Genomic DNA, 24,518 nt, shown 5'->3' with positions numbered 1-24,518 from the left:
CCATCCAAAGAGCCATCTGATAATAAATGTCTGTCTGGGAGCCATGACCAAGTACTGAGACAGTGCCTGCTCTCTTCTTTTACTAGAACTACACTTATTGATTTATGTCCAAATTATCAATGCGATAAGTCACATATGACACATTTTCATATTCAAGAACCAAGAAAATACATCACACTAAGCTTGAAATGGTTCTTTTTGACAGTATGAAAAACTTAAATAAAATGTTTTCTTTATAAAGACACTAGGTAGTATTTCTTAGACATGAAAGGCATGAGGACTCAAATGATAAATAGCTTCAAAGATTTATCATCTTTCATCTTGAACTGGTAACCTGGTGATACCAATTTCAACTGTTGTTTTTTTTTACTCTTGCTTGTCTTTTTTAGTCAGTGTATTAACAAAAAAGAAAAAAAAAAAAAAAATTCAGGTTACGCAGGTCAGGTTTACAGCGATCTCTGCTATTTACCCCAAATCAGTGATTTAAAACAGAATGTCTCAGGTGAACAATCTTTTACCATATTCAATCCCATTGATGATTAAACGTCATACACAGGTGTGTTTTAAACAGCATTTTCAAAGCTAATTAAAGGGAAAAATGCTAAATACTTAGGTTCCGTCATATGCATTGTAAAACTCAGTGGTGAAAGGAGAACTTTGCAGGGATATGGAAATAGGTCAGTTGGGCACATTCTTATGTGCAGGTAGTCTCATCTCTTAGTGTATTACAAACTTGACCCATAACATGTAATAAGTTACCATAGTAACAACACCAGAAACAATGGGGTCGCCACGGAGACCCTCCGTGTCTGGCTAGTAACAGTCCCGCGAGCATACTCTGTCCAGATCAGGTTGGGCAGTGCCATGGTTGGCACTTCTATGCATGAGAGGAATGGCAGAATTTACTAGATAAAGGGTTCACTTGACATGTTCGGCACTGTGGGAAGAACAGTAGTATTTTTTGTGTGCTATGAAGGTGGAGAGGCTGCTAAATTTGATGTTGCACAGTCGGCAATAACGCATGTTCCCGTTCTGCAAAGGAGAGGCGAGGGGAGTTTTGGGCATGGCTGGAGCTGGGTGGGCATGGCTTAGAGAAAGAGTCACTTTTTCAGGGAGGGGTGAGGGCATGGGGGTGTGGCCCATCTGCCCCACCTCTCTTACTGCTTCAGGCACAGGTGACACAGTTAGAGAAACTCCTGTGGGGGAGATGGCAGGGGGTGCAGTTTTTGGAGAACCAGCCCCTACAGACTGGGGTTCTAGTGGGCTTCCATTGAGCACAGGTGAGGATGGAGAGGTTGCCTCCAACTTGATACTCTGGCCATTGACACTGTCCCTACGTGGATAGGGGCTCGGTTTAGGAGGGGTGAGCGGGGCTCCATCACGTGGGCTAAGGCTAGGACTGGGACTGACTCCAGCTGACTGTGTCTCAGGATGTTGCTGTAGTGCGAGCACAAGACCATGAACTGTTTTGAAATGCTCCATCAGACCACAGGTCAGCGGTCTATTGGGAGGACAGTAGGGACACACCACTGGGGAGGTGCTGGGGGTCTTTGCTCCAAGTGCAGAATTTGGAGGGTTTGACTCTGGGCCGGGTAAGGCAGAAGGGTGTGTGACTGCTGCAGTTTTACCAGTCTGAAGCCCCTTTGTGTCAGGGTGCAGGTCCATGGCTCGGTTCTTGGGTGAAGTGGAGGCAGGTCTCTTCAGCCGGTTCAGATGTTCCAGCGTATGAGGCTGCAGGGTAGTTGCAGGGCAGTAGTACGTCTTGTGGGCCAAGTAGTTCTCAATGCTGTTGAAGCTAATGCTGCAGGCGGTGCACTTGTGGTAGTCGGTGAGGGGCAGAGCGGCAATGCTGCTTCCTCTCTGGTTCTCTCTCAGTCGTGGTTTTTTGCTTAAGTCAATGGGGCCATCGCCTTCAGGACTGGAGCCATGGGTTAGAGTGGACACCTGGGACAGCGAAGGAACGGAAAGGCCACCAGTGCCCTCCTGCTTCACACCCAGACTTGTTGCTGACTTTAAAGCGGTAGCATTAGCAAGAGCCTCACTTTGAGCCATGTGGATCTCATACATTTTTTTGCGTTTGCGAGTGCGGATGGGTTGGGGCAAGAAGGCGGCCTTGCCAGAATGAGGGCGCTGGTTAGTGGGGTCATGTCTCGAAGCACAGTAGAACCGCTTGTGCACAATGTAGTTATCGTGACGGCTGAAGCGGATATTGCAGGCCTGGCAGAAGGTACGAGTGGGATCATCATCTGTGTCTTCAGCAGAACCACTAGGACTCTGGCTACCCTCGCTGGCTTGTCCTCCCCCAGCCCCCTCTCCCTCTGAGGAAGAGGAGCAAGTGGTATCCTTCAGCCCTGGATCCTCACTTTTTACTTCCACTAACTTGGGCTCTGAGGCCGTGCTTCCTGTTGCAGGATCGGAGTAGTTAGGAGAGTCAGAGGCTGCACGGCTTACTGGCCTGGCTTTTGGTGAAGCAGCATGGGCAACGGGGGGCGCAGCTGCAGCAGATGCCCCTTCCTTCAACAGGCCTGCTACCTCACCTTGCTGATGCCTGCTAGAGCAGTAAAGCCTTTTATGAACATAGAAGTTATTGATGTTATTGAAGGTAATGTCACATTCTAAGCAAGATGCTCCCTTGGGAACACTGGCAGGAGAACCAGGCGGGTAGAAGCCCTGCTGTCCAGCTGCTGGTCCCTGTCCCTGTTTAAGCCTACTGTGAACCATCTCAGACATCTTAGCCAGGATTTCAGATGCTTGTGGCATTATGGCTGCCTCAGAATTGAACATGTACTGCGGCAAGAACAAAGCACCTCCAGGAAGAACCGAACCCCCTGTTCCTGTGTGTACAGGGCTGGAACCTGGGGTGGGACTGGTCGGCTCTTCCTTAACTGCCACCGCCGAGGGGCTTCTAGGTGAAGTGGACTGAGATGAGCTTGCCTCCACTGCATTTCCTTGAAGGCTACCCACCTGTTCTTCTTCCTCCTTGGAGTCATTTTCATTGTCTGAGCGTGGCTCCTCTTTGATGTTTAGTGGGGTAGGGGGACTGCAGCCATGAGAGGTGGCTGAGCTGCCATTGGCACCAGGACTGGAAGAGTCAGGTCTGGGCACACAGGCAGCAGGCTCTCTGTCTTGCATCTCCAGGAGCTCAGTGGATGAAGGACTGCTCTGGCGAGGTGTAGGGCTCCTCTCTGCTGGAACCCTCACTTGCAGGTGTGTGTGGACATGCTGCTGGAGTAGGGTAGGTGTATCTGCGGAGTAGCCACACACTTGACATTTCAGAACAATGCCAGAGTCTCCTGGACTCAAGCCTGTCATAAGGAGAAGACATACATTTACATTTAGAAGTCCCTCAAATTGGAATATGTCAGTCTACACTAAATAAAAAAAAGGAAATTTTTGATATACTGTATTTAAAAGACATTTCAGAGACAGACTTCAGCAGAAATGAATCACAGAGTATCTGAGTTATTATCATACAAATGATTATACATATATGAGATATTACCAATTTGAACAATACATATCTATTAGCAGATGTAGCTAAAAAAAAAATTCTTGTTACACCAATTCCATGTTACGTTTTTTCCCTTTTTTTTTTTTTTTTTATAAAGATTTTCTTCTTCAGAACTGATTGGTTTTGTCGATAAAGCTAAAAATGAGTTATCCTTGAAAGGGACATGCCAATATTTAAGGCTCTGATAGTGTTTTCAGCATCATATATATGAGAATATTACTTTGGAGAGAGAAAAGACCTATTCATGTTTATATACAGTTAGCTCAGCATTGAAAAACTAAAAGTACTAAAGTATTAAATATTTAAACAGCTTTGAGACTAATCTACACTAAATAAAGCTTGATCTGTATTTGTTCGTGATCTGCAAAGCTCGGATAGCCAAGCTGTTACCTGTAGCCAGAGCGAGTTTGGGTGAGTACACTTCACTGCGAGAGCCAGGTTGGCAAACCATGTGACTGGTGACCAGGTGGCTGTACAGGATGTCTTTCGTTGTGGAAATGAACCCACAGCCATGACACACACCACTGAGTGAGTCTGTGTGCACTTTTAAGTGTCGCTCACAGTTTGCCTTAGTGGTGAAAGCTGACAGGCAAATCAAACACACAAATGGACGCTCTCCTGGAATATAGACACACATATAATAAGATAAATTATTACTTACATAAAATACATTACAGTGCATGTCATTAAAATATTGTTAAAACTAATGGACGCATTCTTGATAAGCATTTTGCAAGAATGTAAAGAGAAACTTTCAGGGACAATTCTTACCACTATGTGTTCTCATGTGGATCTCCAGAGAGCTTGCACTGGGGCAACTTTTGCTGCAATGTGGAAAGGGACAGAGCCTCTCGTTAGGGTACAAGTCTTTGGGCTTGTCCTGTGGAGGAGAGGCTGGGGTCTGCTGCTTCTGTCGGCTCGCACAATAGTACATAAGATGGGCCTGGAGATTTCGCTCACTTCTGTACCAGATCCCACAGTCTTTGCATGGGAAAATGTCTTCTGCAAATACACACACAAAATACGGCCAGTTAAAACAAGGCAACAATGGTAACTAATTATCTTTCAAGATAAAGAGTGTTTCTTTTAATTTGTTTTAAGGAGGATACCCACAAATGGTGAGGGAACCATTTCTTGGTGCTGTGTGTTCTTTGTGTGTGGTGGTAAACAATGAAGCTTTGCAATGTACAAAGGCCAAAACAGGTATTATAAAATAGATAATACCAAATCTAAATTCTAATTGGATGAGCTGCCTTCGAAACTATTGTATTGACCACAAACGAGCACCTGTGACCACATGCTATATTAATGTGCCAAGTTACTATGTTACCTGGCAACCGCAAACTCTTACAGACAGGATAATTAAGTACTGTATATTACTTGGCAGAAGAATTGTTTATTCCAATTATTAATAATAATAAATCTGTTTACTGAACATTGGTGTCTTTTATCATATTGCTATTGCCTCCATTTAATAAAAGGCATGCTTTATCATAAGCTGCATAATCTTGTTTCTCATATTTTGTGTCCAAAATTGAGTCAGTTAGAAAAGTATGACTTTTCTAACTTTTCTAATCATGTTCCTCAAATTGACAAGTATGGCTTGCATAACCAATAACAATGTCTTTCTGATATGCTGTTTATCCCATTTAATCTTCACATATAACTAATGTATTTCATGTATTTAATCATAGGTGGAATTATGTATATTTACAGTATTTATGCACCTACTGTAGATTTAACCACACTCACACAATTATAAATCAGAAAATGCAATCAGAATTGTTCCATCATCTCCAAGGCAACAGGCACAGTGAGTTTGTGAGATGTGCGTGTAATCGGGCCGATCTGGTGTCAGGGCACATGTTGAACAGGGTCTATTTGATAATGACTGCTGCTTTCCAATTATCCATCTCCTCACAGCACAGCTACTGCGGAGTTGAGCTGGTCATGTTTTACCCTTTAGCCTTATTTACAGTGATTATTCATGTGTTCATCATGGTATGTCTGTCCATTCCCACTCTTCATACAGTTTAGCGGATATAGCAAAGAGAGGGAAAGAGAATGCTGCACTAAACCAGCCAATTAACTTCAGGCTGCTGTCTGAACTGACACAACACTGCCACCTACTGCTGGCTGGGCTCAAATGACAAGCAGCTTGATGGGAAACATCATGGGCAGTCACATCCATTGTGTTCTAACCATGGGTCACTTCTATGGATTTTTAACACCCTAAAAATACCAATCCTACATTGTGGCTTAAATTTGTCACATATTACCTACGCAATGACAATGTTAAATGTGAACATGGCCACCCTCCCAACACAACACTGGCTCATCTGAATCTGTTTGTCTGAAATGACACACTTCACCTCAAAGAAACATATCAATTGATCATTCTGAGATTGCCAAAAAATATTTTGGTGGTAGTGGACACTACCATTAGATGGTAATACCATGGTACTTTGATATACACTATGGTACTGAATGATTACCCTTTTCACATACCATGGTATTCACAGGCACTTGGAATAACATAGTTCTACCATGGTGCATGTCAGAAATGCTATGGCACTTTTTGGTCCTTTTTTCAACAATGGGAATCATTTTGAAACTCCTTTTGAGAAACAATTTTAACCATTAGTTTTACCCTATTACTCAATATGTTGCATGATATATATAGCACACAATATGCATAAACATGGTCCAACATGCAAAGACATGTGGTGTTTTTCAGAAAGCTGTGACTCACTATTAACGACAGCAGTTGCTAAGATGGCAGCCATGCCAGCCTGTTGTGGGAGGAGCTGGATCTCAGAGTGCAGAGCAGCAGTGTACGCAGGCTCCTCCTTCACAAGCACACTGGGGGTCTGAGTCTCCATCGACTGATCCACGGTGGAGGAGGACAGTGTTGCCAGAAGTGAATCTCCACCAGACAACTCCTGTGTGAGCTTACAGAATAATGCTCCTTCTGTAAAATAAACAGCCATTGCTAGACTCTGCATTTAACAGTTCAAAGACAGCTTAGAAAATCTGAGAGGTATATGTGGTGGTGTTTTGGTACCTTGACTGTAGATGGTGCAGTTTGAGTCTGTGGCACAAGAGGTCACAGGAACCTTTCTGAGCCAGCAGTCTGCTTCTTCACATTCAAGAGACATTACGGGGCTCTAAAACACACACACACACACACACACACACACACACACACACACACACACACACACACACACACACACACACGTTGGTGCGGCTATCCTTTTGAGGACTCTCCACAGACATACTGATTTTTAAAATGTACAAAGTATCAAATTCTATCCCGTAACCCTAACCCTAAACCTAACCCTCACAAAAAACTTTCTGCATTTTTACATTTTCAAAAAGTTAGTATAGTATGTTTTTTTAAGCGATTTGAATTATGGGGACACTGGAAATGTCCTCATAAACCACATTTATAGCATAATACCCTTGCAATTACCAGTTTATAACCTAAAAAAAAAAAAAAAGTCCTCGAAAATAAAAAAGCCCCCCCCACACAAAATTGCAATTTTAGAAGAACACAGAACACAAAAACAGATTTGGGACAGGACTCAATGGGACACTTCCAGTAGTAACAATACTCTCTGTCTTGCTCTTTTTATTTTGAATCTCGCACAATAGCACCACGTTTTTGGACGCCATATCAAGTTAAAAACGTGTTTTGTCACTGTCTTGCTTTTTTTAATGGGAGGACCTGTTCGGTGAGAGCAGTCTCCTGCATATGAAGTTAAATCCATTATATCTAAAATACACTAATTTCTAATCAAATATGTTTCTCTTGTATATTAAAGTATTTCTCTTAAAATTGAATAACTGCTAATTTTGTGAACCAAGAGTAATTTATAGCAAAAAAAATTATTGCCCATTAATCTAAAGTACAACAATATCACTTTCACAAGAAAATATATGGTAATAAAAAACACCACTCATTCTGAGCCTAAAGACACAATGTGGTAAAAAATAAAAAAATCCCAAAGAGCTGTTGAGACTTGCCCTTAAAGCTGACATTTCATAATCTTAAATCTGAAATGTGTAGTTACTTGTAATTAATTTGATTAGTATGACATTAATATATATATATATATATATATATATATATTAAAGTAAATCCTACAGGTCAGAAGATAATTCCAGTAAAATAGACAATAATTTTTGTCAAGGTGAACTGACAGAACTAGTAATAGATTGGCTCAAACCTATTAAAAACATTGCAACAAACATTCTCACTCCGCTTACTAGTTACACATAACTTGTTAAAATCATCTACATGTAGTAATGCATTGCACAGCATAGTGCCATGAAGAATAAACTATTTTCCATGCCCATTTTTCTCTGATGCCCTTTTTTCAGCTGTCCATTTACCACAAATTATTATTTTATTTTTTTTACTGTTCACAAATTGCACCTTCCACCGCTGAATAGACTTCTGCAGTTTCCTAAAATCACAGTGACAGAGTCTTAAGAAATGTTATGTTCACAGAAATACAAAAGCTCATTCACAGGCTTGTGCTAATTTGTACTTTTAATGCCTTCTCGATAATAAGCAATTAAAATTCAGCATCTTCTGCCTTTTACATTTCAATATTGTACAGTACAACCTAAACTGGAACTGCTGATGAGGGTCTATAAAATACATTGAGGAAGGGAGTCTATACAGAGTTGGTCCAAAAACACAAAGCCATGGGAAGGGGCCCCTAGGATCACAGAGATATCTCACCACAGGTATGTGGACCGAGGAATGTAACAACAAAAAAGTGAGAAGAAAAACAATGGAAAACCACCCCAGGGAAAGCACAGTAGCAGTTAGAAAGTGGATACAATGAGGGTATATGATATGTTTTTTTTAATAAACAGTGTGTTGTAAAGTAATTAGAGTATGCATAGGTGTGATTACGTGCTGGTAACTGGCAAATATCACAATAAACACACCTGGAGCCTTTTACGCTATAATCACAAGCACATGCATTTATAGATTTAATAAGAAACCAAGCTCTTCCAACAGTACATTTTATTCTTGATAAAACGCTTGCCATAATGTTAAAAACTTTAAAACAGTTAATCGACTTGATCCCTATCCAACCTTAAAAAAGGCATTACATAGTGATCACTGAATACAGGATGTACATAAACTCTCCTATTCAGGCTGAAATTCCCAATAATGCACTAATATCTTGTCACAGAGCAGACTGTGCATGCACTATTAAAGTGAGACTGATCCTTTCCACTTGGTGGCAGCATTTCTGCAGGGCCAGTCCATTAATAGCCTAATATTTAAGAAAAGCTTCACACGGCTAAAGTTAAAGACTTGCCCTTGGGGAGACTAGTCCTTATATACCGACATGCTACCAAATCAACTTTAAAGACAGGAGAAAAAGAAAAGATATTAGTTCAACAGTGTAACGGAGGATCAAAAGCAGCCAGTTGTGAGGATGAGGGGAAGAGATGGGCAGCAGAGGACAGCTGAAGGGTTTCTTTCTAATTCTGTCTGTTCTTGCCTGAAGATACGGTCTGTATTGTATTTCATGGGGAACTAGTGCTGATAAGGAGATAGGGCTCCTTTTGTTTTAATTTGAAACCCAATGCTGGAGCCGTCTGTGGCATAAGTGCTGCGTGCTTCTGCTAATTTGTTTCAGACTCATTTAACACGACTCGACTTTACGCTTCACAAAAGGAGAGGGCAGCATGGTCAGCCCTCGCCTTTGACAAAACACTTCCAGACAAACACGCACTCTAATTAAACACACACACACACACACACACACACACACACATATTGACACAGTCACATTCATACGCACAGATGCACACGGGGAGTAAGTGAAGATGTAAATGGTTATGATCCACTGTGAATAGTGAACAAGAACCGGTTCATAGCAATCAAGAGAGATAGAGCAGGTCCATCTCACATACTGCTAAAAAGAAGACACCTTAAAGTGGTCATGTGACCAGGTATCTCACGTAATGACGACAACACCTAGTATAAAATGAGCACGATTAAAGCTTGGTAATTGGAACTGCTGGAAGAGGATGTATTTGTTGTGAACAATTGTTTTTCTAGACTTAAATGTGGATGCAAATCTTTTTGGTCTCTTGGGCATTTGCTTTATTTTCCAGATCACGATGCTGTTGAAAAGTCATGTTCCCAATTTCCGTGCTCTTGTGGATTACAGTACAATATCCTACGGTATTCTTTTGTACCTAACAGCATTCATTATTCCATATCTTTATGAGTTTTTTCAGTCCTTGCTGTAGAGAAGCTAGATGCAGCCACCACAGCAATTTACTGTAGGGATACTGTGTTAGGCTTGTGCCAAGAATAGTGCTTAGCATCGAGTCCCAAAATTTTGGTCACATCATGGTTTAGAATAGTTCTAAGACATTTCTAACCTTCACACCGAGGTCCAATGTGATTTTTTATTTTTTTGCTTTTGTCTTACGTATGTACAAACCAAATATACTGTATGCAGTCGGAGTGATGGTACTGTCCCATGTAGTTTCCAACATCTCTGTCATGGTGTTTACATTTGCCATGGCCTCTTGGTGGTATCATGCTTATTTCAGCACATCTTTCTCAAATTTAATATCGGTGGACAGCCAAGACTTATTTTTTTACTTTGTATTTATAAATTACAAAAAATATTTTTTTAACCAATTAAGCTCGGGCCCGCAGAGAAAAAAAATTATTATCAAAATATTAATAACTAAAGTCTTGACCAAAACAAAATAGGTTTCGTTTTAAAGCTTAGAAGCTGTACTTTACAATGCATGTAGGCATCATGACCAAAACTGAACATGATGCTTATATGCCACGTTTTCGCTTATAACATCATGAGAAAAGAAATGGATCATAAAATAATCACATTCCATTACTTAGAGGCGATTAACTTTAAAACAAAACCACACACAACGTAATTGGGTGCATAGATCATTAGATAATCCACACAAAGAACAATGTGCACACAGCACATAATGTGCTATCTGGCTAAACACACTTTAGCTTTCCTGGATCAAATGACTTCATTGGAAATGATGTAGTAGGTTGTCAAGTGTCATGGAACGCTAAAAATCAATCATATTAGGATTTAGATCACTGCAACTGGAGATGGAAGTCATCCAAATATGGGCAGAGAGGATCATTCACTCTAATTACATATGGCCACCAGCAGATGGCACCAAGTACATGACACAGAAACAATAAAGACTCAGCTGACACAGAATGGAACTCAATAAGATCTCCTTACTCATGCCTGCATGCTTTGGAGAGAGATTATACATTTAGCCATTGCTGTATTTGCATGTGTAATTATTTCTTATGCACAATTATCATGTTTTATTTGTTTGGAGAGGCTTTTAGACACTTGGATATTTTTTCAGACACTTGGATAAATTATATTTGTAATGTTGTAACTTTTGATTGCTTTGTCGTATCACCACAAAATTTTACTCAGTTACAGGTGACATGATTGAGAACAAAACAAAAGCAGTTTTCGGGGCTACCCTTTTTTTTTTTTTTTCTTTTTTTTTTAACACCATGAGATATATAATGTCAAATCAGAAAAATAAGAAAAGGTTCATTTTTGTCATGATTTTTATTTTTCAGCAGTTTCTTAGGCTGAGATTCTCAGAATTTATCATAATCTAGATCTAGAAGTTTTCTTTATGATACTAAACACCTGACCCTTTTTTTTTTTTTTTTTTGGCCTAAGCCTTTAATTTTGGGTATGCCACTGAAATAGGACATCTTTAAAACACCCTCAGAGCTTAAAGAGTTCAACAGAATGAACATTCAATTTATGTATCACACAAATACAAGTTTTATATCTTGTTTGGGTTGAAACCAGTCAAAAATATTACCAAATATAAAAGTAAAAAAAAAAAAAAAAAGAAAGAAAGAAAGAAAAAAAGAAAAAAAAGGGAGGGGATATCTGTGGTGGTTATGACCTGGATGATACTCTCTAGAGTGGGAATGAAACTGCCCTCCTTCCATACACAACCATAAAAAAGGCAGAACGATCTTCACTCTTAAAGACAAAGTTGTATACATTGTATATGGCTTGAAATTGCAGGTGACATATAATACCAGTCTAATGTGGGTGGCTAAAAAAAAAGACTACTGTAAAGACGTTTTTTTAACCTTTCACCTCTTTGTGGATGAATATACCCCCCACCCCCTCTAACATAGGGAAATGGGGCACTTTGAGTGCACTGCTTTAAGCCCTACCGAGTGCTGAGCTTTGAGGAAGTCTAAGCCCCCTTGTCCGAGCCCTGCTCCCTCATGAATATTAATGACGACAGCCGTGCTTTAATCTGCCTGATCCCCGCACTGCTGCCGCCGCCCTGATAGCGAATCTAATTATTTGGTCTGATATTAACCAGCACCACCACCACCCCCCCAATACACGCACGCCATCAGGGTAGCTGCACCTTTCTAAGTCAGAGGCCCACAAACACACACTTGTGCACAACTGTCATACCACAACACCATAAACACATTCCCACAAGCTTAGAGTGCGTGCCACTCACGCTTTTATTGTTCATAAAAACACCCTCGTCTCACACTGATAAAAGTTGCATGCAAATGATTATTGGCCAATTTCATTTCTCGTTTCTCACATCACCTTACTCCTTCTGCAGAGGTGGAGAAGCTTGAAAGAAATTCTTCTACTGTCTTCTTTGAGGGCCCCATCTCTCTATGACCCTACAGTACGACCCTAACATAAATCCATCCAGGTTTACAGACCCAATTAAAACCCATCAAATTGACAGAAGTCATCAGATCGTAGCCAAAGGACAGACCACTCTTTGACATTCTTTGAAATCATGTATACGCTTGTGGAACGCACACTCCATAGGCTCCATATGTAAATGTTTAACATGATGAAAGGGCATTAAACAGTGTGCAAATACAGTAAAACTGATGCTCTTTATGATAGTGTGGAACAAGGTTTTAAAAGGTGTTTTCTCAAGATATGACAGCATATATCTCACAATGTCTAATCCTGCAGTGTTCCGGGAGGCAACACTTTTTGAGTAGGGGGGAAAAAAAAAGTTGCGGTATGACGATATATACCGTGCAATGGTGAAATGTGTCAACCAATGTTGCTTTAACGTGGCATATCCGTGCCGTGACAGTTTATACTGTATGTTGTTTATAGTTGCCTAGCAATGTTACAACTTGGCACAGGTGTGCATATATACAACGGCTTCAAAATGTGGCTTATCCAGTCATATTTGTTTTGTATTACTGTTTTGAGTCTTTAGTTTTTAACTTTAAATGTTACATATTATAAAGCAGCTGTTATTGTTCTGATGTCAGACTTGACATTCATTTGTTATAAATAATATATTTTCCGCGTGTTTCACTAAACGCCAAAGAAGAAAATCCTCGCACTCATTGGCTGCCACCTATGTAGATATGCTTGGCTATACTTAGCGCAGTGTTGTTTGGTGATGTGAAGAACAAAAAGAATACAATGGAACATACTTATTATCATGCTTTAGAAGCAAAGACAATAGGAGATTCAGTAGCTGTACTGCCGAAGAAGCGAAAAAGGTCTGAAGCAAGAAGACAGAAAGACCAGCAAAGGCAAAAAAACTAGAGTAAACATCGGTACAGCATACACAAGGTGGAAAGATTTAATGATGGAGAAAAACATGAGTAGTGATGCCAGTGTTGCTTTTTTGTTGGACAGGTAAGACATTATTAATTGTTTAGACCACTCTCTAAAATAGTATTAGTGGAATTTACAGAAAACTCATACAAATTTCCCTCAAACATTTTTTAAATTACGTGTGTAGTCAACGTATGTTAGTAATGGACAGTTTTCAGCTGTGTTTACAAACGCAACCGGAATAATAATAATAAATTGTTATTAATATTATTGACTTTTAATTTTAATTTTAAATACAACAGTAATATATTTAAATCGTGCACTTTTTAAACCCTCACGCTTTGACATTCTAGACTCTCCAGGAAGTCTTGTATGTGTCTGTTTGTAGGCAAGTTCACAGTAGTTTAATTCGCTTCTTATTCAAATTCTGGTAAAATGCACCTCCGGTGCCGTTCTAAATGCATATTATAAGTGATAATATAAATCACTCAAATATTGCGCACCGCTGTGAAGGCTAAAAATAGCCACGAGTGCATCACCAGACTGTGCGTGAGTTTGTGTCAACAGAGCAGCACCATTCACTAATGTGTTGACGCTGCGAATACTATATATTTACTTATTAAACACTGCCTTTTGTGATTCACAGAGCTATCACACGTCTTCAAGTGGCTTTGAATAAAATGTACGAGTCGTATGAACTGCTTGCTTTGTGTTTTTATGGTTCTTTTATGTCATTTTTGGAGCTTGACAGTAACAAATATGACTAACACACAGTATTGGATTTGGATCGGGCTTGTCGGACTGATACCCGATCCATCTGAAAGCTTCAGTACTGGAGCTGATACCGATCCAGGTATCGGATCGGTGCATCCCTAGTTTTTAGGCAAAGCAATTACATTATAGTAGCAATAAATAACTTACCTCAAACTCTGACATTTTCCAGATGCAAATGATATTCCAAAGCTGGCGGGGGCAGCAGAGACAATCATGCTTAACCACATCGATAGATGGCAGTACAGCATCTAACACCACAGTTGTATCGGTACTTAAGTACACGGAGAAGAGCAATGCTAACGCTAGCTAGAGAACTACTGAATGCCTCTAAAAATAAAATTTTCCAGCAAAAATAAATATATTGTGATATTTATGCAGATCCTGCAATATAAATAACTCGTTCTTTGATAAGATTTTAGTCATATCACCCACCCCTTATAAGCAAGATATTTTTAGGTTGATTTCACCAAAAGAGTAAACACTGAGGCTCTGTGGCACTTTCACAACATTTTTCTTTCTGTTTGAGCATCCCAACCAGCCCTGGTGTGAGTGCAACCAGTGGCTAAACATAGCATGTTCTGACACCGTGGATCATAAAAACCCTTTGGAAAGTGAGGCGCCCCTCTGAATATTCCTTCAGTACTTTGTCCTCTCTCCCTCTCTTTCTCATCTTTCTGTGTTTTACTCCACCGTTATCTTCTTCTATTCCTGTTTCTCTATCTTCTCCTTTATCCCTCTCCTCATCTGTCCATATCCCTCTTTTCATGCTCCGCCACACTCTTTGTCTCCATCTCGCTATCTATTCCTCTCCATATCTCTCCACACATCCCTTTCTCACTTTTCCATCCCCTTCTCCCAATCCTATCCATGTGTCTGCCCCACTCTCTATCTCCTTACAACAGGAAATGGTTTCTTTCCCAAAAGTGGGGGTGGAAAAGGGGTTCATACTGTCCCAAACAAAGAGGTCAGTGTGTGAATCCTTCAAAAATACAGAGAAGAAAAGGAAGGGCGATAACAATCAGAAACCTTCTCTCATCCGCCTCTCTCTCACACACATTCCCTTTTTCCCTTCTCCGTTTCTCCATTGTTCTTTTTTTTTTTTCAGGCCCCATTCACTTATAGAACTGGTGGCACCTACATTCATGTATGTGTATTTATACAAGACATAGGTCAGGATGGTGGACAAGACAATTAGTTTAGTCAATTAGTTTAAGAGTCCCAAGAGATTCTTGTTTTTTTTCTTCTTCAGAAGTGTTTGTTTTAGCTTTAATATTTTTAGTAGATAGTGGGTGTTTTAAAGGGGGTTAATTTAGAGATGCAACTTTTTCTGAGAAGGATTTAGAGTGCTGACAGTGTGTTGTGCTCCAGACTGTCAAAAAAACACTCTCAGAGAAGTTGCGTTTTTAAATGAATACCCTTTTAAGCACTGCCACTACAGCCATTAAAACATTGCATGTGTAACAAATTCATCACATTCAAGAATACATTTCATGAGAATTAGTGTCTGATTTCAAATTGGACTACTGTTATAATTGTGAGCAATGTTCACTATTTTATGCATAAGCTGAAGATCTCGGTTATTGCGAGGACATATAGTTTTGTGAAATAAAATATTATAGATATTTAGCCAGATGTCGGATACATGTGGACAAATGTCTTTGGCCATTGTTTCAAACTAACAATTCTTTTCAGCATCTTGCACAAATGTTGCAATTTTAAAGTTCAAAACTATTTAAACCGTATTTTGAAAACATGTCTCGAGTAGCCCTGTGTTTTATTCCATTCTGTTGCACTCCATCCAGCAGTATTGAATGCAAGAATGTGACTTGTATGAATGGCCAATAAGAAACATGTCTGATCGACATAATCCTACATCATTCTAATTATACAGGGCTTCCTTAAAGGGATAGTTCACCCCAAAAAAAATAAAAAAAATCTGTCATTATTTAGTCACCCTCATTGTTAGACAGAATGTTAGGAAATGAAAGCCTTAGTCACTATCCACTTTCATTGCATCTTTTTTCATACAATGAAAGCGAACAGTGTCTGAGTCTGTCAGTCCCTAACATTCTGCCTAACATTTCCTTCTGTGTTCCACGGAAGAGAGAAAGTCAAATAGGTTTGGAATGAAGCGAGGTTGAGTAAATAACAAAATAATTTTCATTTTTGGATTAACTAACCATTTAAGATAGAGTGGTCGACTAGTCGTTCAGACAACCCGCTGACTTGTGATTACTTCTGTAACTTATACGCATGAACCCATTGATGCACACACACAAATGTGTGCAAACAGCAGCATATCTCTGCATTCACATCCCTCCAAGAAAAAGATGAGCGGCATGCAAATGACATGTAAAAATGGAAAAACTGTGATACTTAAAATGTGTGAGATAAGAGATTTGAAAATGAGGCACTCTAGGAAAACGTGCTCCTGATCTACCAGTGATCGGGCTCAGAGATAGAGGAAGGTTTCCTCTCCCCACTCTCTCTCTCACTCTGTCTTTCTCTCCACCGTAAACCCTGCAAGTCCAAGTATGCATGGCAAACAGATGTTAACCGCACAGCTACATATGCACTAAAGAGGTCAACCCATATATCTGTTTAATCGATTAATCGGCGCTGATCATTGCGTTTTTAACGATTAATCTGTGCTGATAGTTGCATTTTTTTAACTACCTGCTATGGAAACTATCAGATAGTTTCTGATAGTTTTTTGTTGTTGTTTTGTTTGTTTTATTCCTCTGTGGTGTGCCCTGGAGGGTTCTACAGTTGGAACTTCTTGGTTCTACAGTATAATAGCGCCTTCTAGAGGTTAAATAAAAAACAAATCACTGACTCCTCGTAGAGTTTGTTGTGTTACGTGACTAGGCTATGCAGAGAGATGGACACTTCAGAAGCGGATTTAAAACACTGACAGAGAAAAGTCTCTAGAAAAGGTAGGTATATAGTACACATTATTATTACAGATAGTCATGGTATAATAAATAAATCATTTAAGTCCAAAATGTAATAGCAGGTGGTTTGATAATTCATTAGTTTATAACTAATTGCTGCAGTGAAGAACTGCATTGCTGACAAGATGGTGAGGATGACATTAGAGCTAACATTAGCTGTTCAAATGGTTAGAACAATGATACAAAGTGAAGGCTGAAAATTGCTTGACTTTTGTCTTAATTCAACATTTTGAATAAAAAAAAAAAAATCTTAATTATACATTTGTGCAGATCAGATGAGTTTTTATTTTGGGGCAGTTGAGGGGCATCCAATTTGTTACAGTCAGGTTATAAACATGAGCACTGCAAAGAGGTTTTGTTGCTAAGTAGATAAATAAGTTAATCATCAGTAGTAAATCATAATTTCATGTTAATGCCAACCTTATGTGAAAATGCTGCCTCAAGTTTTTTATTTGGCTCAGCCGATCACTTGCTTCAGAAGACAAAGCTTCTGAAGCTTATGTCACAGTACACTGTGCTTCCACAAGCTTCTCACAATAAGTTGCTGGAATATTTGCCCATTACTCCAGACAAAACTGGTGTAACTGAGTCAGGTTTGTAGGCCTCCTTGCTCGCACACGCTTTTTCAGTTCTGCCCACACATTTTAAAATCGGATTGAGGTCAGGGCTTTGTGATGGCCACTCCAATACCATGACTTTGTTGTCCTTAAGCCATTTTGCCACAATTTTGGAGGTATGCCTGGTGTCACTGTCCATTTGGAAGACCTATTTGTGATGAGCTATAACTTCCTGGCTGATGTCTTGAGATGTTGCTTCAATATATCCACATAATTTTCCTTCCTCATGATGCTATCTATTTTGTGAAGTGCAACCTGCAGCAAAGTACCCCCACAACATGATGCTGCCACCCCCATGCTTCACGGTTGGAATGGTGTTCTTTGGCTTGCAAGCCTCACCCTTTTTCCTCCAAACATAGCGATGGTTATTATGGCCGAACAGTTTCATTTTTGTTTCATCAGACCAGAGGACATTACTCCAGATAGTAAGATCTTTGTCCCCATGTGCACTTGCAAACTGTAGTTTGGCTTTTTTATGGCGATTTTGGAGCAATGGATTCTTCCTTGCTGAGCAGCCTTTAAGGTTATGTCGATATAGGTCTCATTTTACTGTGGATATAGATACTTGTCTACATGTTTCCTCCAGCATCTTCACAAGGTCCTTTGCTGTTATTCTGGGATTGACTTACACTTTTCGCACCAAACTACGTTCATCTCTAGCAGACAGAATGCATCTCCTTCCTGAGCGGTATGATGGCTGCGTGGTCCCATGGTGTTTATACTTGCGTACTATTGTTTGTACAGATGAACGTGGTACCTTCAGGCATTTGGAACTTGCTCCCATGGATGAACCAGAATTGTGGAGGTCCACAATTTTTTTTCTGAGGTCTTGGCTGATTTCTTTTGATTTTCCCATGATGTCAAGCAAAGAGGCACTGAGTTTGAAGGTAGGCCTTAAAATACATCCACAGGTACACCTCCAATTCAGTACACCTCTTATCAGAAGCTAACTGGCTAATTGCCTAAAGGCTTGACATCATTTTCTGGAAATTGTCAAGCTGCTAAAATGCACAGTTAACAGTGTATGTAAACTTCTGACCCACTGGAACTGTGATATAGTCAATTAAAAGTGAAACAATCTGTCCATAAACAATTGTTGGAAAAATTACTCGTGTCATACACAAAGTAGATGTCCTTAACAACTCGCCAAAACTAGTTTGCTATTATGAGTGGTAAAAAATTTTTTTTTTAATAACTTCAACCTAAGTGTATGTAAACTTCTGACTTCAACTGTATGCGCTTGATGAACATTTAATTTCAAAACCATGGCTATTAATAGGGAGTTGGTCCTTCCTTTGCTGTTATAACAGCTTCACACCAGAAGTTGGAACATGGCTGAGGAAATTTGCTCGTATTCACACAAGAAGCCATCAGTGAGTTTGGGTGATGAGGCCTTGCTCGCAATGGCCGTTTTAAATTATCCCAAAGTGTTCAGATTTGGGTATTGTGCAGGCTAGTCAAGTTCTTTGACACCAGACTCAGTAAATAATTTATTCATAGACCTTGCTTTGTGCACAGAGGCATTTTTTGGTTGTATTCTTGATTTTGGGTATGGCTAAAATAGACAAACATTTTAATTAGGGGGTGTCCATGTAGTGTAGCTCAAGTGATCGAATCTCAAGTCTCTTTGTCATTTCTTATTACTTTTTCCTTTGTTTCTTTTAGTTGAGTTTGTTTTTGATCCATTTTTTTACTCCACATTCTTTAATTTTGCATTTTCAACTTGATTTCCACCAACTCCTCCTTTCCATTTTCAAACCTTGTCCCTAACATTTCAGTACATCCCTGTGCTGAGAGCAGAGTACAGTCTAAAGAGAGGCCACAGATGCCAACGTGTGTTGCTCCCAATTGGACTCCCATTTGAAGCTTGACTTGCTTCCCATTTTGTCATTCTGCAGATAATAGAGAGGGGCAATAATTAAGTGTATTCATGCATTCCTTTCAGGGAAAAGCATGTGTAGCGAGGGGTGACTCTATGAGATCACTCTACTGACAGATGTAGATAAACCAGAGATTGGGATAAGTGTAAAGAAACCCCATTGGAGCGAGAAAGAAGGATGAGTGAGAGAAAAAGAAAGAAAAATAAAGAGCGCTCACCTTCAACTGTCCTTTGTGGGGTGGCAGAGGGTGAAGAGGAGCGAGGGGCTACACCCAAAAAAAAAAGTGGGCTGGAGAGCAGTGGGTGGTGAGGCTTATCGGAACAGTTCTCCTGGAGAGATTATTGGGGGATTAGTTGGGACGCTTGTTTCTAAAACATGATGAAAAGGCGCTTGGGGCATGATAACGCTTTGAACTCCCCACCCACTCCCGCTACTATCGTGCCTTCAGGTGGCGTTCTGCAAAATAACAGGAGAGACGAAGTGGGAAGAACAATAGCAATGTATTAGTGGGAGACGTTCAACACTCGCTTGAGTCTAGCGAATGTTTTTTTGCAGCACCAAAGTCTGACTGACTGTTGTGCCCATTTCAATATGAAAACTAAGCTAATCATGGTATCAGTGGCATGTTTACATTACAATGAATGGTCCATCGAGCTGTCAAACAGATAGAAATATGATAAATTTAACCAGAAATCAGATTGTCTGTAGAGATCATTAACTCATGGAGATGATATGAGATGATGATGTGCCTAACTAGATCTAACACCCTGTCTTAAGGAATAGTTCAACCAAGAATGAAAATTCTGTCATAATTTATCAAGAAGTTTCTAAAGTAACCAAATTTTCCAGTGAAAAGCAATGTGTCAGTCCACACTGAATGCTGCTGCGTGGCCTGACACAATCACAGCCAGTAAGAACACAGTTGAGGTTTAATGTACAATTACGAGGTGCAGGATTTTGGATTGATGAGATTGTACAACACAATGCAAAAAATGGCTTCAATAACAAAAAGATAAAAAAACACCAATGTTCTGCCGTGCAATATAGTTAATTTGCATAACAGTTAACTGTATATGATAAATTAATACAGGTATGCATATTAATAACAGGCATCCATTTGGCTATTTTACAACAGCCTTAAATGCGGCTTGTCCAATAAGATTATAGAGCTGGAACTATCCTTTCATAAAACAATAATCTGGGACTAAACCGAAGATTAACAAAGCAGCAAATTTAATGATGACAACTGGGCACACAGAGATGCGTGATCATATAGACTTATGACATCTTTGGGTTATCAAGAATGTATTCAAATAGATAGAACATGAAATGGGTAAAAATGCAAATGGTACGATTTACATAAAACACAGCCTGCTGAAAGTGATAATCAATACGAAAGGATCTGTGAGAACAAGGAAGTTTTTTATGATCAGCTCCTATTTCCTTAAACGTCTTAACGCCTACAAACCCCCATAGTACGTGCAGTAAGTATAAACAAATGATGAAACAGACTTTACATATGTACTCCTGCATGGCCAAAACCGTTAAAATAGAGTAGGTGGGGGAACAGTTACACAGTTGGTAGGCCCGTTACACAGCTGATACCTTATCTAGGCTGACTAAGAGGTCAGTCATGTGTGGCAGCCTGGCCTGCCCGTTGGGTACCTTATACCAAAAGATCTGAGTGGCAAACCTAAAGGGATGTTCAAACTGAAAACGGTATACGACTGGAAATCATTCATTTTAAAGGAAAGTTGGTGATTCAAGATGTCAAATTTACCAAATCAACTACCAATGGGAGTGCCTACAGTGAAGCTTACGTGATCCATAACCTGATACTTTTAGATAGAGCAGCTGTATAGGAAAGTTTAAAGTACAACAGCTCAGCGACCTTCTGACCTGAGTGGAGTGCAACAGTGCCCGCCCACTTTTTTAGCCGCCTTGATTCTGGAAGTATTTTTCCCATTCATTTCTTCCATAGGGAATTCATAAAATAATTCTAATTGTAAATAATTCAATTCTGAGGTGAAACACAACATTACAAACTTGATTTGATGCAAATAAATAAATAAGTAAATATTAGAAAGAGACAAAAGTACACGACTGTATACTTAAGATACTTCAAGAGGGAAAGAACAACCACCACATGAAACACAGCATATGGAACAATCAAATTAAAAACTATTGTTTTTAAAAACGTAAATTACTCAAATGTTCACAAACAGCTCAAGCAACACATTTCAAACCCAACAGTGTCTCCGATTAAGCCCTTTAAAGTCAATTTAGAACAAGGAGAATGAGAAATACAAAAGCACAGCCATGACAGGATAGACTCTGACGTCCGGTGACCCCAAAAAGCTCCAGACTCTAGAGGATGTGGATGGACAGCGAGAGATGCCGTAGGAATGTGAGATTCGACACACTATCTCCACCAGATACACACTCCTTTAACGAAGAGATAGCGGTGCGAGAGCAAACGCGATAGAATGCGAATGTGAAAGTTCTGAGCCGAAAATCATCAACAAAGCCTTGCCTCAATAAAGTTTTTTTTTTTTTTTTTTTTTAAAGAGGGAGAGAGATTAGGAGGTGAAGGAAAGGTGCAGGGAGGGAGTGCAGGATGCACGGCTTTAGAAATTCTCATAATAAATGAAATCTTAGAAATGAGAGCCTATCAAGTAGAAATCAATCACTGGGGTTTGTTGTCCAGGAGGATGGCGCCATGCGGAGATAAAAGAGAAGCGTCTGTCTGGGGGAGATGGGGGGGGGGGGGGTGCGGGGTACAGCCAATCTCATGCCGGAATGGCCAAGCACAGTTTAGGGAAAAAGATGACACTCTCTCAAGACATGAACTGCCTTTTACATACACCCATACTCCCATGGATTATTCCTCACTTTGAATAGGCAAGAGAGAGCAGACGTCCACCCACTTATCCTTAATTTAATAGGTTAGCCAAGGGAGGGCGAGTGATAAATGCTTGCATTCCCATTTCCCTTAACACTTTACATGTATTTCACTAACCATACATGTGCTCTTGATCCAAATCAGTTTATAATGAGCATTAAAGGCTTAGTTCATCCAAAAATGAAAATTCTGTCATTTACCAACCCTAATGTTTTTCTAAACCCATATGACTTTCTTTCTTCCGTGGAACACAAAAGAAAGATGTTAGGCACATTGTTTAGTCTCAGACACCATTCTTTTTTATTGCATCTTTTTTCATTACCATGAAAGTGAATTGTGATTGAGAATGAACATTTTGCCTAACACCTCATTTTGTGTTCCACAGAACAAAAAAGTCAAGGTTTGAAACAACACAATGTTGAGTAAATGATGACAGAATTTTTATTTTAACTATCCCTTTAAAGCTTGCTATTGTTTTGATAGGTTTTGATGGGCCCAAAGAAACATTTGGACCCATCAATCTTCTTTGGAAATCAGCCAAGCAAAGAACTTAGCCTGTGTGTAAACGTTTGTATGGGTCTGTGTGTTAGCAAGTGTTATCTTTGTAATGTTCGAGAGCATGGCCTATGCCAGGAAAGCTCTCCCAGAGCTCACATCACATGATCAGATGGACCTCCAGCACATGACTGAAGGAAGAGAGTGTGTCTTCCTGATGTACTGATACTAGAATACAACACAAAGCAGTGACCCTGGCAAAGTGACCACTTAGACTCAAGAATTATAATACAATAAAAAATAGAAAAAAGAAAAAGAGCATCCCTACAAAACATAATGTGTTGGTATCATGGTATAGTAATGGTATCAGATGGCAATACCGTGGTACTTAGATGTATAACTGAATACCATGGTACTACTGATTACTCCGATCACATTCATACACATATGAGTGATATTCATTTACGATGGTATTTAAATGGTACTTCAAAGAATGCAATGGTATGGCCATCACGATAGTGACCAAAATCCATGGTATAACCATAGTCCCATGTCCAAAAAAACATGGTAAATCCATGATAGCTTTTTGTAATCGTAATGTTAGAACTAAGATAGGAATCTCAACCAAATGTCCCCATTACTTTATCACTGACTCCCATGTATGTATTCCCCACTTACCTCACTGGCAAGTCCATTGTTGGACTCCTCTGATTGGATGCTGCCAGAAAATGGACCCCACACAGTGTCAGCCGACAGGTCCCTGAGGGCCAGGACCTTGAAGTCATCAGCACTCCCACTCAGCATCAGATTATCTATTTACACACAGACACAAAGAGGGTGAAACAGTGTAAATATGTCATGTTAGAAAAACAATTACTATGTATTATAACGCCTAACCCCAATTATTTCACTTTGGCAAGTAACTCGTCCTGCACCATTTGTGCCCCAAAACATCAGACTTGTTGAGAAGAGGTGTGCTATTACTTTTCAAAGCATTTGGAATTACGACTTTTGCTTGGTGGATGATAAAACAGGTGAAAAAATCCTCGAAACTTACATTAAACAAGCGACTCAAGTCATATTTAGGGACCAGAATATCATAGAGACATGGAGGTGGACTCTTTAAACTTTGGCCAGTAAGCAACCAGCCACAGCACCCTAATAACCACATAGCAATGCACTGGCAACCACCCAGAACTAGGGCTGGGTATTCAAAGATTTCTTGATTTTATTCTGATTCTTGATTCGATATTGACTAATATGGGTATATTTTATTTATAATGTCCCTTTTGCTTACATATGAAAGAAATTCTCCCCCAGCTAATGCTGTTAATTATACAGGGAACCTTCTAACTTGGTACATTACGAAAATATAAATTTTCCTAATTATATTTTATTATTTTTCATCATTTAGGTCAAAGTTTGGCTTTTTAAAAGTGAAAAAATCCATGTATGCAATCAATAAATAAGATATAATAATGTTACTTGTTTATTGTTTAACTGCATAATTTTTCTATTTACAGGTATTTACACTGATTTGTTGAACACGTGCTAAACCCGGTAATGTCTCTTTAATAAAACCAGTATTTCTCCAAAGAGCGTCTATAGATGAGCACATGCTAATGAGACAGGACTCAAATGGCTTTATTTAATCTGTGCCATACATGATTATAATTACATTTTTATTTTTTGTTGTTTTTGATCAACAACTGACAGTAGAGAACAGAAAGGGTATTAA

The 24,518-nt window shown here is 39.6% G+C and overlaps 1 protein-coding gene across 2 annotated transcripts in view; it reads right to left on the bottom strand.

The window, feature by feature from the left end:
* Nucleotides 1-399: 399 nt before the first annotated feature.
* Nucleotides 400-24,518, bottom strand: part of LOC127455935 (zinc finger protein ZFPM1-like) — a 107,122-nt gene continuing 83,003 nt past the window's right edge. For both annotated transcript variants that reach the window (XM_051724121.1, XM_051724122.1), the window contains 6 exons: nt 23,459-23,592; nt 6,576-6,678; nt 6,264-6,482; nt 4,283-4,513; nt 3,902-4,129; nt 400-3,305 (listed from right to left, as the gene is read on the bottom strand). In XM_051724121.1, coding sequence (XP_051580081.1) covers nt 919-3,305; nt 3,902-4,129; nt 4,283-4,513; nt 6,264-6,482; nt 6,576-6,678; nt 23,459-23,592 — 3,302 coding nt within the window. In that variant the 3' untranslated portion in view covers nt 400-918. The remainder of the gene's footprint in view (nt 3,306-3,901; nt 4,130-4,282; nt 4,514-6,263; nt 6,483-6,575; nt 6,679-23,458; nt 23,593-24,518) is intronic.

Source organism: Myxocyprinus asiaticus, chromosome 18 (assembly GCF_019703515.2).
Source record: "Myxocyprinus asiaticus isolate MX2 ecotype Aquarium Trade chromosome 18, UBuf_Myxa_2, whole genome shotgun sequence".
Taxonomy (NCBI): Eukaryota; Metazoa; Chordata; class Actinopteri; order Cypriniformes; family Catostomidae; genus Myxocyprinus; species Myxocyprinus asiaticus.
Note: the sequence above shows the minus strand (reverse complement) of the source record. Positions and strands in the feature narration are given on the sequence as shown.